At 33.5% G+C, this 15,011-nt stretch overlaps 1 protein-coding gene across 1 annotated transcript; it reads right to left on the reverse strand.

Annotated features, from left to right (window-relative positions):
- Positions 1–822: 822 nt before the first annotated feature.
- LOC110693276 (probable ubiquitin-conjugating enzyme E2 26) lies at positions 823–7,896 on the reverse strand. Its single transcript, XM_021870439.1, has 8 exons — positions 7,752–7,896; positions 7,516–7,630; positions 4,241–4,333; positions 3,169–3,963; positions 3,001–3,061; positions 2,613–2,752; positions 2,222–2,533; positions 823–1,651 (listed from the first exon to the last, which is right to left on the reverse strand). Exons 1-8 carry the CDS (start codon positions 7,793–7,795, stop codon positions 1,385–1,387), a joined length of 1,827 nt encoding a protein of 608 aa, XP_021726131.1. The 5' UTR covers positions 7,796–7,896; the 3' UTR covers positions 823–1,384.
- Between the last annotated feature and the right edge of the window lie 7,115 nt (positions 7,897–15,011).

Genomic DNA, 15,011 nt, shown 5'->3' on the forward strand with positions numbered 1-15,011 from the left:
AAGAAGAAAGGAATAAGCCAGATAAGACTATAAGTGTTTAAATGGCAAAGGGCAATGTATAAGAAAGCTGCTAGTAACCATGAGACAATCACTCTTTAAGTATTAACCACTAGCTCATCAAGTCCAGCTCCACTGCCATCTTCAACCTCGAAAACCCGCCTTGGCTTCCATCACTCTTAGCTCCTACAGCTCCCGAAATTAGACAGCAGCACAAGACACCACCCCACTGCCACTGCTATACCCAGACCCGAGCCAACTTCTACCAGCACTTTAGTGTCGAACTTCGCCTTGACCCACCAAGCAGCAGGCAGCCTGCAGATGGTCGAATAGCCAATCCTCGTTCCCAACGCTCCACCACCACTCCACCAGCTGTATGTGTTCTTGGCAGCTGCCTCTCCTCTCCCCATCCACATTCAAGGCATATTTTTCGGTTTTAACAGTATTAGGAATAATAGTAGAGCTATACTTTAGCTAACAAATGTCTGTACATACAAAAGATAAGTACATTTCCCTTTTCCAAGTTTAGAACGGGTTTTTATTAATATAAAACAATCTCCGCTAAAGTGGTAATACAAAGATCGCTTGAGATGATTATGATTTATGAGAATGTGATTCCTGAAGTATGGATTATATCAAGTTCATGCGTCAAAAAAATCAAGTTTATCCAAAATTATTATTATAAAGAAGTCGAAAATTTTGGAATTAACAAGCTGGGATTAAATTTGGAGCATTATTTGCGCATTGCGAAAAATTTGGGATTATATTCACCGCCAATCTTCCTAAGATTAACTACAAACATATTCAAGAGAAGAGACACAAGCATGAAATACAGATCAGATTAAAATTGGATTTCATCACTAGAAACATTAACAAATTCAGCAATTGAAATCAGCTTGTTTCAGATTGCGACTCTCAGAAGCAGAAAAACTTACTTTCCAGCTCCAATGATCACTAGGACTCTTTTACTGCAAGAAACTAGATCTCACAGAACACCAAACCAATAACATAGAAAAGGAAATGCTACACAAAATAACATCTCTGATTCTCTAATTCTTCTGCTTAATCTTTTCAGTGTTAGAGAGCAGCTAACTGACTAAATTATTGATAACTAAGTTCTGACCAAAAGAAGAAGCATGTCGATTAATAAGCTGTACTCTAAAAGCCATATTCTGATCTAACGCTATCCCCAACATCAACTACACCTATATACAGTGACAAAAAGGCAAAACTAATTAGCATTAGTGAGAATATATACCGAGGTTCCCTGATCCCAACTTCCAATTTCCAAATATAAGGGTTGCCAGAATTGCAGCTCAGCTCCCATAGAAATGTTCCGAGTGTCAACATTTGCCCATCCAGGGGGGAGTCGGCTACATCTGGTCGGTTATCTCTTAGTGCCTTTGTCCCCAGGGACTAAATATTTCTCGCATCCCTTGACACCAATTTTGGTAAAAGCCTCCACGAGTGATTTGATGTGGCCTGGCAAACTCATCTTGATTGATTGAGAGCAAGTCTTTTTCTTCCCCTGGGTAGCTTGGGTTTTACCTTTGACAAAACTCCCAACTTCAACACCATCCAGGTACGCTCTACATGCTGCCAGTATATCATGAGCACGCTGGTAGAAATGCCCATAAACTAAGTCCTCAAAATACTGCAGCCAAAACAAAGAGGCTGTATTAAATTTTTGAAAACTAAATCCTCATTACACAACATACAAAGTCCACAATAACCATCATGGAGTTCAATCACAATCTCAGCTGAATTATAGAATTTACCATTATAATTAACATTGAAGGTGAAAGTTGGGGTAAAGTTCAGTCTGTTCCAAGTAAATGAAACAATTATGTAAATCCACAAACATATACATTATTTTTCAATCTCATATCAGAAAATCCACCTGTTTAACATAACAAACTTGCTCATATTATGGACAGTATCAACCAATATCAAGGCCATTTCATAATACAAAGTAAGCATTAATGAAAAATTTCCACAAGATGCCATGTTGATAAGTGCCTTGCAATGTGCAATACAAAAGATCAACTACATCGAGATTACTTATAAGCCTGAAATAATAGGACGATTACAGCATAACACTAGCTCATACCCTATAATAAAAATTAAAAAATTATAAAGAAAGGGATAACTAATCTACTACCAACATCACTAGAATTTCTTCCCTGAAAAAAAAACGTAAGCTATGCTATAGCCACAACCTTACCTTTGGTGGGTTCCTTAATGTGTAAAGCATCGTTTTCAGCGATAGAAGAAATACATTTTCACTGTAATCCTTGGACCTTTGGATGCCATGAGAGGTATTTTTGGAATGTGCAAAACCAGGCTCATTATAATACGGTTCTTCATTTAAGATAAGCCCTTGTATTGAGACAAGGACTTGTAGCATATTTGATTTGTTAGGTCGCCAATTCTCATCTCTTGAACCACTCCAAGTTCCCAGAAGACTTAAGCATACTTTGCCACAATTATATAGATTAGGGTTCATTCGAAGGCCATGTGCATGATAATTTACATGCTGGACAATAAAATTCCACATTGTTAGATACATTTAGCAAAATAAGGAACTGACAATATATCCATAATCAAGTACATACTGGTGGCTTATTTGGATAGGTGGAAGAGAAATGAACATCAAAGAAGAAGAGGCCATCATGATAGGGTGTTCCATCTGCTCCCACAATGACAGCCCTTAATAGATCCATCCTAGCCTCATAAACCCTAACAAATATTGTATCTGCAGAAGATAAGAAAATAGGCAATCAGTAAATAACGTAAATTCAAGACAAAGGTATTAAACTATTAATAAGCTGCCCCTGCATGGTATTAATAGAATTGGTCTGAACATTTTTTGCAGGATTCGGTGGCAATTTCAAACATGATCGAAATGCCAAAAAAAAAAAAAAAAAAAAAAAAACCTCTAATATATTGATGATAACTGACATAATTTTAAGTTTTTAACACAAGTACAAAGTCAAAATGAACCTGGCAAATCTTTTTCCAGCATCCTCCACTCATCCGCAATTTTATTTACCCAGCTTTTGGACTATTCAGAATCAGGAATAAAAACAACAATATAAATCATTAGCTGCTCTATAAGGTTATTGCTAAGTGTAAGGACAGAAATACAAGCACAAGTATCCATAACCTCACCGGTTTCAAAGAAACATTTTTCATTTCATAAAAATGACCTACGTGATCCTCTAGGGTGTCAAATTTCTTAAACTGTTCCAGCTTCTTCAAAATAGAATTTTCACTAGAATTGCCTTGCCCATCAGAAGAGGGTGGTGATATGTCTGCACATATTCCCTCGAGCCCTGAATTGTTGTTAGTAAATAATGCACTAGTTAAAATAGGATCTTGAATTCCATGGATGGAATGTTGTGACGGTTGGGCATATGCACTTCCATAAGAGTAGGGCATATGCGGAAAATTCAAAGTAGCTGAATTCACAGGTAATAGATATTGAGGCACTGGTAGAACATTGCCACTAGTTTGGGCATGCTTCTGAGAAGTTGGAAGACTGGAGGAAGAACGCTTTGATTCATGACGAGGATACACGGACAAATAGTCATTAATTTGGTGAGGTTTATGAGAACTCGTTGAATTGAAGTGATCCACCTTGGAACCACTATATTGTAATTTAGAGTAAGTGTGTGAGCCATATAAAGAAGAACTGCTCGCAGGTTTTGCATGTTTCTCAATTGCGGCTGAAGCTGGCTTCCAATGGGCAAATGCCTCTGTTCTAGATGGAATGTCTACACTATCAACATGAGATTGCAGCATAGCATACTGATCATCATAGGATACATCAACAAGATCAAATCCAACACTATCAACATGAGATTGCAGCATAGCATACTGATCATCATAGGATACATCACCAAAATCAAATCCATCAAACTCATCCTCGAGGGTGATCACCTCATGTCCAGTAAGCATAGGTTTCTGTGGATTGTACAATTACACAAAAAAAAAAAAAAAAAAAAAAAAAAAAAAAAAAAGAAAGAAAGAAATTCAAAATTCCACCTTGACCCAAATATAAATAAATACATAAAATAAAAAATAAAAAAAAGATAAAAAAAATTTTAAAAAATTTTAAAAAATTATAAAAAATTATAAAAAAAAAAAAAAAAAAAAGATAAAAAAAAAATGAAAAAGAAAAAAAAAAACCTAATGAAGAAAAGGTTGACTATGTGAATTACTAGCTTGGAAACAATTTTACCTTTCCTTTACCATTAGAGGCAGCTTTCTCACCAATGATTACAGCATCAGCAGGATCTTCGTCATCAACAACGATGATCTCATGACCAACAATCTTCATGCAAAGAATAAACAAATCAACTCATAGCACCAACACTTCCTCATAAAAGCAAGAAAAATGTATAAATGTATTGACGTGGAAACTTAAAAAACCTATAGCACATATACTAGCTGTATACAGAGATGTGACTGATTCATATTCTAGAAAAATCACATTGCTTTTGCATAAGGTATAGAGAGCACTTCATTTTTATACAGACAATAGGTACAAGGAAAATAAAAAAGAGAGCCCAAAATAATATGACAAATAAATAAATAAATAAATAACAGCTTCAACATGCACCCAAGGAACAATAAAATGGCTTAATTTTCCTGCCAAGAGTGCCAACTGCAAAATTAGCTTATTATAAGCAACCTTTGATCAAAGATATTCTTAATATCTTAAAGCACTATCCATTTCAAGGGTAATCAAGAGTCACTATTACTTTAGATTAATATGACCTGAATAATAACAAAGACAACAGCTTGTTAGCAATAAAATGCAGTTGTACAAAAAACCAGCAGTCTTACCAGCGAGTGCAAAAGCTAAGTTATTTACTTTTTCATACTTATTGCAATGGCTCATGACCTAGTTTATTTCATGCCAAAACTTTATTACGTGGGTCCATTTGGTGAAGAACACAACAATTTTTTGGAATTCTTAATGAAAATTATCAGATCAGAAGAAGCAAATTTTTCATGTGATATTCTGAAAGATGGCAATTTCTTGCATAAACAAGGCGATAACAACCGTGTTTTAGCTAAGCACAGCAAAGCAATCACCTGAAATCTTGAATAATACAGCTTGTGTGCTGAGTATAAGTGTTTTTGTTTTGTGATATTATCTGACAGGAGTATTATTGTATTAAACCCCATTTCGAAGATACAGCTTGTTTATTACAATTTGCCACTCGTGCACTCCATATTACGGTATTACCCAATTTATGAGAGCGAAAGGGATATATAGAACCAAAGTATAAAAAAGTGATCAAAGAATTTTCAAGAGTAAGAAAAACTACTCAAGCAGAAAAGAGTTGTACGGAGGATCACTTCTTAAGCTCTTCATTTGAGGAATTGTGTGCCGAAAGGATCGCCACAATAATTGGCATTCATGATATGCTGGGATTGCTACAGAAGTGAGGAAGACCAGGAAATTTTGGGAATGCACAAGCCTAACTTCACCAAGGGAACACTGCTAAATCAGTGTATATGAGAGTAACAAGACTGTATTTTATGGTCTTTAAACGAATATGCTGCAGAGAACAGGCTTCAAGAAAATAACTGATTTGCAGCTTTTGTTTGAATAGTGGAAAAAATATAACTAGAAAAAAAAAACAAGAAAAAAAAAAAGAGAGATGGTTTAAAAGCTTATGAGCAATGAGATATAATAAAGCGGAATAGCAGGAGGATTCAGACTAGATATGGAACAATAGTTCTCACAAATATGAAAGTCGAATTTTCTTTAACCATGAAAATTTTGATTTTATTTGAGGAATGAAAGTGTTTCATTACTGAAATTTGAGGGGATTGTGTACTAAACCTTTGCAATGAGAGCCACTGAGCTTCCTTTAAAGATCAAAGGAAATTTTACCCTTTTTAGAGATAGGGAAATGAAACTCTGCATAGAATTACCTCTGAAACACAGAGGAATTGCCTAAGACAGCACTACTTATTCACATTCTGAAAAAGTAAAACAAATTTATAGTATTTGGCTTGTTGATGCTTGGAAAATGTTAGTCATTTAGCATCATGTTGAAGTGGAAGAGTGGGATCATGGAGCGGTTAAAAGAGGTAGAGGGAGACCAAAGAAGACGTGGTTGGAAAAAGTTAGGAAGGATATGAAGCATATGGATTTGCATAAAAATGAGGTTTTTGATCGTAAGGGATGGAGGAGGAATATTTTTGTGGGTGAATATACGGAATAATCACTTTTGGTTCTTGTAGCCGACCTCATTTATGGGATTAAGGCTTTGATTGATTGATTGATTTAGTATCAAAGCTAAAAGACCATATTTTTCCTGGAACAAATAATGTTTCTAAACAAAGACAAGGAAACTTTCAAACTACCATATTTGAATTTCAGAATTCCAAAAACCAATCTCTCAGTTACTTAAACTCTTAAAATTGATGAATGTATGCAAACTATCCTAACAAGGTCGGTGACATCACAATATTTTTTGAAAGTTTTCTATGTTTTTTTCTAGTGTGTATACATAACAAAATTGTATTTGGATTGCTTTGATAAACACAAACCCGAAAAAAAAAAAAAAAAAGACAAAAAAGTTGTGATATGGACTCATAATTGCCTCTTGTGAACTCTAAATGGCCATGAAATGTTCAGATTGTTCACTAGCACTAAGGAAATGAGAGAGAAAGAGGAAATTAATTTTTGCTGTGGTTATGAGACATTAACTGGCATTAAGAATAATAGGGTTTAAATGTCTAATTCCCGAACCAAAAGCTCAAAGACAAACAATGCAGTAAGCACCTAAAATTAATATAACCCAAATCACATCAGCACAAGACACAGAAATGAAATGCCAAAGAAATTTTACTTCAAATCAACCAACCATGCACACATGTACTATCCAGTCCTCACCTCCATATATGATATATCAACCTATTGTTTGCACAAAAGTACGGAGTATAACGTTATCTTGTGCCTTGACATAATCAAAATAAAGCCAAATTAAGACATTCCCTTTAATGTAAGGAGAGATACACTTAGCTTTGATTTTCCAATGTCTCGACCTTAACCATTTCAAAACCTTTAATCAAGCGCATATATAAAATTTTCAATAGCCCAGTATTTAGAAACATGGGATATTATTACAATAACATAATTAACAACTCAAAATTCTAAAACTCCATCAACTTCTGACTTTTAAAGTTCAAGATTTCTTCTTAAAATTATCAAAACAAAATTACATAAAAAGATAGTTTTCTATACAAAATCCTCAAGGACAAAAATTATGCATTAATATAATGCCTTAAAAGCTATAAACTAAATGAAATTCTGTGAACTAAGTATGATTACTAAAAAACCTACTCGAACCACTGTATCAATTTCTACATTGATACAATAACAAGCCCAATCACAAAACTCAAACCCAGAAAAATTAGATGAAAAATTGATCAACCCACATAACTCAATTCAAATTAACAAAACTATACAACAAAAAAGTTCAAGAATTTCACCGAATTTTGCTTTCTAGGCTTCGATTTCCAGGTAGAAGGACGCGGAATTTCAATTACATCAGGGTCTTTAAACGACAAACTACTGTTACTACTACTCCCAGCAAACATTCTCTTCCTTCAAAACCCCAGAACAAAAAAATCAAATTAATTCAAAAAAAAATGACAATTCAAGAAAAAGATTCAAAATTTAAGAAAATTAATCAAAACCCAGAAACTTAAAAAGAAGAAATGATTACTTGGATTTGCGAGGAGGTTGAATTGGAATCGTAGGATCCTCCATAGCCGGCGAAGTGCGGAGAAAAGAGAGAAAAATGAGAATAAAATTGTGTGATCAAAAGAAGGAAGTTTGTGTTTTCTGGTTTGGAAATCTTTAAATAGGTTTATACGTAGTAATTGGTACGGAGTTGTTTAGTCACTCTCATGGTCCACCTTTATTTGAAAACAGGTTAACCGGATTGATTAAAAATGATGGGTTTAGTCTGTTAATACTCGAGCGCGGGGGCGGCAAAGATTACACTTATATTTATACTACGTTCGTTTTATATTATTTGTAATTTTTGATATTATTTGGGAAATATATATATATTTTAAAGTTATAAATCTTATAAAATGGAGGCATTATTATTTTTTGCCTTATTTATGTTGAACTAATACTTAATTTAATTGAAATTTTAACTTAATTTAGGCCTCGTTCACTTCACCTTAATTTTGCTGAACTGAAATTATTTTTACTGAACTAAAATTATTTTTACTAATTAAAACTTAATTTTACTGATTAAAACTGAATTTTACTGAACTTATTTTTACTGAAATTATTTTTACTGAACTAAACTTATTTTTACTGAACTGAAATTATTTTTACTGAACTGAACTTATTTTACCGAAGTGAAATTATTTTTACTGAACTGAACTTATTTTTACTGATTTAGATATCATTTTTAATGATTTAATATTTATATATATATATATATATATATATATATATATATATATATATATATATATATAGATGTATTAGGTAAAATAATCTATTTTTGTAATTTATATAGTTGGCATATATAACGATAATATATTATGCCAACCATATAAATTTACATAATATCGTATATAAAAATGGTTGGCCTATATATTATGGAAATATGTATTTGATATACTTGTATATGATATTAGGTTTAGGGATACTGCCTTTCGTTGCCTAACTTTACCGCCAAACATACCAAAACAATAAAACTAATAATAATAAGAATAAAATCACAACTTTATTATAATCATAAATTATTACAAGGATTGCTTCTTATTGCATATGACTATTTAAGTTTATTATTCAATGTCCATATGATGATCTTCTTACTCGATGTCCCTAACTGATTGCCAAATATGTTATGCTATCTGATTTTGTACTATATCCATCTGAGCTTTCCTACCTTCATCAAATATGGAGTATTCCGCTCTAGGCTCAACATTTGCACATCTTTCTGAAATTGGTATCCCTAAAGTGTACAATCGGATAAAATTATGAAGAGTAAACGTTGATAAGATGATTGATAATTGATATGTTTGAGACATTTGTGACATGTTTTTCAAAATTTTCCATTGCCCCTTAACGTTGCCATAACACCTTTCAATTGTAGTACGCAATGAAGAATGACGATAATTGTAATGTTCCAGCATTCCTCGAGGTGGAGGACCATTGTGAAATTCCGGCATATGATATATATATATATATATATGTGTGTGTGTGTGTGTGTATGTGTGTGTATATATATATATATATATATATATATATATACACACACACACACATATATATATATATGTGTGTATATATATATATATATGATTATATGAGACTATTAAAATATATAGTTGATCGTTAAAATAGTTTCTAGCATTTCTGGTCGAACCCGCCCAACTTAACTAAGAAGAACCGAACCTGACAGACACATCTTTTTCCCTTTTTGGGACTACGGAAGAGGCCCCGGCACGGGCCCGTTGGAGTTAACGATCTCAAACCCAAAGACTTTAGCACAATTTATGACATGCATAAAACAAATATTGTTAATTAAATTTTTGGTTTGAATTGTTGGTCAATTTTTTACTACGTATATGTTGGTTAACTGCATGTAATTTACAAATAATTATAGCAAATATTGGTAGATTGATTGATCATATCAAGGCATGTGATATTTAAGCAAAAAAAAAAAATATAACGACATATTGGTAGTATTGTATAGATCATGCATATATAATCATATATGAATATCATATTTCAATATCTTATTGAATTTATTGTAATTGATTAGGTATGCTATTACGATGAATGTTGTTACCCTTTTATAAAATATAGTACTTGTATTTACCAAATATCACCGACTACAATATTATCAATAAGACATAATATTTTATACTTGACAAAAAAAAAAAGATATTATATTTTATAACTATAAAATATGTGATAAAAGTATAGACAAAAGTGATGCATAAAAAAATATATGTGAAGTATTAAAAAATCTTGTACGACATTATTTTGCAATATATGGAAAAAATAATTTACATAAAAAAGCCTAGTAAAAAAAGCATCAAATTACATGAACTTAAATTAATTTTGCTGAAATTATTTTTACTGAACTAAAATTATTTTTGCTGAAATGAAATTATTTTTACTGAACTTATTTTTACTGAACTTAAATTAAGTTTACTGATTAAAACTGATTTTTACTGAACTGAAATTATTTTTACTTAATATTATTTTTTTAAGGTGAGGTGAACAGGGCCTTAGTCTGAATTGAATTTATTTTTATTAAACTTAGGCCTCATTTGGTTGCATATGGGAATTAAATACCCATAGAAAGTTGCAATTCCTGGGAAATATTAAATCATGTTTGGTTGACATAAAGGAAATTGGATTTTCCATGAATTAAGTTATGATGATTTGTTTGGTTAACTTAACATAATTCTCATGTATTACTGCAACTTTAACTATTTTTGTAAATTTTTTAGGGCAATAATGTAATTTCATAAAAAAAACTATGTGGCAAGTTTGCGTGACCATGCCAAGGTAGGGGGTAAATTAATTTTCATGTTTTATAGGAATTCCAATTTCCTAAGGAATTTCCATTTTTTTCACATTTTTACTTTTGGTAAGGATCCACGACTAGTTTATTATTTCTCTCCTACCAATCCCACTTATATTTATTTTATTATTTCTCTCTCCTATCAATCAATCAATAACTATATACTAAAGACACAACAGCAATGACACGTGTAATCTCCTGGTGTGTCCTTAGGTTTTTATTTATTTATTTATTTTTGAAAAAAAAAACAATTTAAGAAACAAATATACATATAATAATAATGATTACTTATAGATTGAGTATAGGAGAAGATTTGATAATGTATCTTTCCCAAATATTCTTAACATAATTTGTGACATACGGGGTTTTTTTTTTAGAAAGACACAAGATTATATATTTTTGGAAAAATTGCATTAAATAATACCACCTTTCATCTATCCGCTATAAACAAGTCGACCTTTTGATTAACTCTAAATAATACCACCTTTGGAGGTTGTCCGCTTTAAACAAGTTATTTAACCTGCAACCTGAATGACCGGTTAATTTTTTTTTTTTAATAACTTCGTTTAATAATGTAATTAACTCTTAATAATAACTTTAATGATTGTTAATTACAATTAAAATATTTTGATAATATCTTTTAAAATTAAAACTGATTTTTATTTTTAAAATAAATGAATTTTTTTTTTAAATCTGTTGTGCTGCCACGTCAGCCAGATAAGACTCCAGCCAACGCAGTAGCCCGCAACGGCAGCCAGGATAGAGCCCAGCCACCTGTAGCCAGTCACTTCACCGACCATACGCCCATCCACGCTAGGCTACTGTTACTACAGAGCGAAATCTGGCACCAACTGCAACCTCCTCCTTCCCCCACACCCGTGTTGTCGGTCGTCGCTCCCCCCTTCCCCTCTTCACCTTTAACAGCCCCTCCCCCTCCACCTCCATTAGTGGCAGCCACCATCCCCTCCATTTCTAGCAACCCTCCTTCCCCTCCGTTTTCGGTCGCCCTTCCACTTCCCCTTGAAACCCCTACCTGAAATCCCCTTTCCTCTTCCCTTCCCTTTCTCCTCCATGACTTCCGACCACCCTCTCCTCCCCATCTCACTTCCTTTCCCGACTATATCTCACCAGCCCACCCTCTCATTCTCTCTTCGGGTGACCTGAAAACCCCCCCAATCGAACACCCAAACCCCTCTAATTCCAGAAAAAACCCACCCACCTTATCGAAAAACCACCAAAAACCCCCATCCTATGGCCGATTTTGGGTTTCGAGATGTATAGCGTAGGTTTCGGGGTTGCTTTCATGTGGCTTTGGAGATGAGGGTGGGGGTGGCTATGGATGCAAGGGGAGGGGGCGATAGGGTTGGGGGGCGGGATGCTGGGGTCGGCTTTTCCGGCGCGAGGAGGAGGTTGTGGCGCTAGATGACCGGGAAGAGGTGCTGGCAGCCTTGGCAGGGAGGGGAAGGGGTGGCTAGTGGGGGAGGGGGTTATTTTTTTTTCTTTTTTATTTACAAAAATAATAAAAATAATTAATTTTATTACCTATTAAAAATTAAAATATTACATAAAAAAAAAAAACTAATTTTTTTAACCCAATCAAACATTGACACGTGTCCCATATACCTATTAATCAAGTCAACAACATGTCATGACTTGTTTAAAGCGGACAACTTCCAAAGGTGGTATTATTTAGAGATAATCAAAAGGTCAACTTGTTTTTAGCGGACGGGTGGAAGGTGGTATTATTTAATGCAATTTTTCCTATATTTTTTCTTGATTTCATTTTTAATATGTAAACAATAAAATGCGGATCTTTTTTTATTTTTTTATTTTTTTATTTATTTTTTAAGAAATGTTAGGGTTTTATGAAATCAAAGCAAATCGGCTTCCGATCCAATACAGCTTCTCCTACTCCTGCTTGAATCAACATATTGGGGTGAAGCAACTAGCAACTATAGACCTAATTCAAAATGGAAACTTGAATTCCCTTCCTTCTCTTCTATCACCAGCACCCTTTGCTTTAGAGAGTCGAGTTGCCCTATGATAATCTCCTTGACTCTTTCCCGTGTGATTGGGTCTGCAATGGTATTCAAAAGACCGTACGGTCAATCCGGAATGGATCGGTTAAACATTCTATTAGGGAGCCTGGTCTTGACTCTTCTGTGCGGTAGGTCTTAACGAGCCTTTTCATCAGGAAAGGGAGATGGAAAGGAAAAAGGCATAATCAATAGTCAAAGACCCATTCAAAAAGCAGAAAAGCGATGTCTGTTGTCGAACTTGCTACCATAGCAACCACTTTCGCTAGCTTCGGTCTCACGTAGCTCACCTAAGAAAGGACGGAGTTGTCGAGTGAGGATTGGGCGCCCCTTGTTCGCGTGCTTATGTGGGAGTCCGCTTCTACGCAGGAGGTATCCAATGCCTTATGTCATCAAAATACCTTGAAGATTGACTTCAATTAGCCCTGGTCAATCCTCTCGATTAGCTTTGCTTCTATTTCTCTTTTTGTACCGGCGTGACTCGGACCGATGGATGGCTGGAATTCTCCGTCCGATGCAATGCGGCCAGATGAAGAAGACTGGCGCCTACTAAAACAAAAGGGCGTTGATGCAACGAACTCTTTCTATTCCACGAGCAGACACCCTTAAGCTTTAATAAGCGATGTAATACTAATACAGCTGACATTTGTTGAAAAAATCCTCCTAGAAAAAGGAAGTTGTCAGAGGTAGACTCGGCATCTCGCTCACCTGCAAATCAGACTTGGGGCGAATCCCAGGGTAAGACCTAAACCACTAATTCCGTCTAATCGGCTTGGCCTATCTCCAGCAAAGCAATGATGCAAATATCAAATCAACAAATGATACTTTTGTTATTTCCTTGAATAATTTATGATTAGAATTTTAATCAATCAATAATCTATAATTAACTATGGATACTTCAACAATACTGCCAAGGACGACACATGTTGATTATTTTTAGTGTCATTTTTTTCTGCCATTTTTGTTGTTCTTTAGTGTTATGTTTGGGTCAGGTCATCTCAGGTTGGGTCATGTTCGAGTTTGGGTCACGATCCTAAGGTTAACTTGGGTCTCGAGTTGGTTTCAGGTCGGGTCATATCGGGTTCGAGTCACCAATTTCTCGGGTTCAAACAGGTCAGGACATGAACGGGTTCGGGTAAATTTTTTGGGTCGGGCTAGCTTTTGACAGCTCTAGATATAAATACAACATAAAATATTTGAAATATTTAATATAGTATTAATATAAAAAATACTTATTGAAAATTACCATGCATGGCACAGGACCTAACCTAGTTAACAATTAAATGTATCCTTACTAACTACGAGTATATTTCTTTTGGTCTCTACCCTATAGTTTTCCAAAAACTCTGTGTGCTCCCAATAGTTTTTAGGACGCCACTTAATGAAAGGTATTATTTTAACCAATGAAAAAAGAGATTTACAATTTTTTAAGAATAAAAAAACAATCGTCAATACCCAAAGAACATGTTTAATCCATATACTTTAAAGAACATTGTTTGTAATATTAGGTAAGGAACATATACTTCAGTCCCAAAGAACATATTGATCTGACTCAAAGAACTTATTCCATTCCAATTAAAATATGAATATTGATCCAAAAAATGTTTTTTTTTTAAAAAATACATAAAAATACATTCATCATATATGAAGGACATTATCTTCAACTTCTAAAAATAACACAAAAAAATAAATAAATAATAATAATAATAAAAAATAAAATTAAAAAATAAAATAAAAAATAAAAAATAAAAAAATTGAAAATACCTTATGATTTACTCCTTGATTTAAGGACATGATTTGTTATTTATACTCCTTGATTTTATAATATAGATTCCATATTACTTTGGTAAATCAAAATCTTTTTTTTGTTGAAAGAGAGACAAATTGAGTTTATATAGAGAGTGAAACCATTCAAATTTGAATTTCAAAGTGATTCAATAAATTACGGAGTTGACTTTATAGTTTCGATTAATCTTTTAATCGAAAGATATAATTGATGAATCGTTTTTGTGATAGAAGCTGAATTTTTGTTTGTACACAATGTTCTTTCCGCGTTTTTTAAGTCCTTGTATTTTGATCAAGTGTATTATGCGCATAGTACATTCGGGTGTATGATATAATTTTCATCATAGTTGAGTCTCCAATTGTGCACTTAACCGTTACTCCATATTTTTTTTAGTTCGGTGAAGAATTGAAGAAAATGAAGCCTTAGACCCCGTTCACTTCACCTTATTTTTGCCGAATTGAAATTAATTTTACTGAACTGAAATTATTTTTATTAATTCTCTGTTATATTTATTCTTTAAAGTTACTGATTTTTACTGAACTAAAATTATTTTTACTGAACTAAATTTATTTTTGCTGAACTAAAATTATTTTTACTGAA

The sequence above is a fragment of the Chenopodium quinoa genome, unplaced genomic scaffold (genome assembly GCF_001683475.1).
Source record: "Chenopodium quinoa cultivar QQ74 unplaced genomic scaffold, ASM168347v1, whole genome shotgun sequence".
NCBI classification, from domain to species: domain Eukaryota; kingdom Viridiplantae; phylum Streptophyta; class Magnoliopsida; order Caryophyllales; family Amaranthaceae; genus Chenopodium; species Chenopodium quinoa.

Coding starts and splice junctions, on each gene's coding strand:
- LOC110693276 (XM_021870439.1), bottom strand. CDS start 7,795: ATGGAGGATCCTACGATTCCAATTCAACCTCCTCGCAAATCCAA. Junction 7,631..7,751: donor CAACCTCCTCGCAAATCCAA/GTAATCATTTCT, acceptor GGGGTTTTGAAG/GAAGAGAATGTTTGCTGGGA. Junction 4,334..7,515: donor AGCCTAGAAAGCAAAATTCG/GTGAAATTCTTG, acceptor CTTTGCATGAAG/ATTGTTGGTCATGAGATCAT.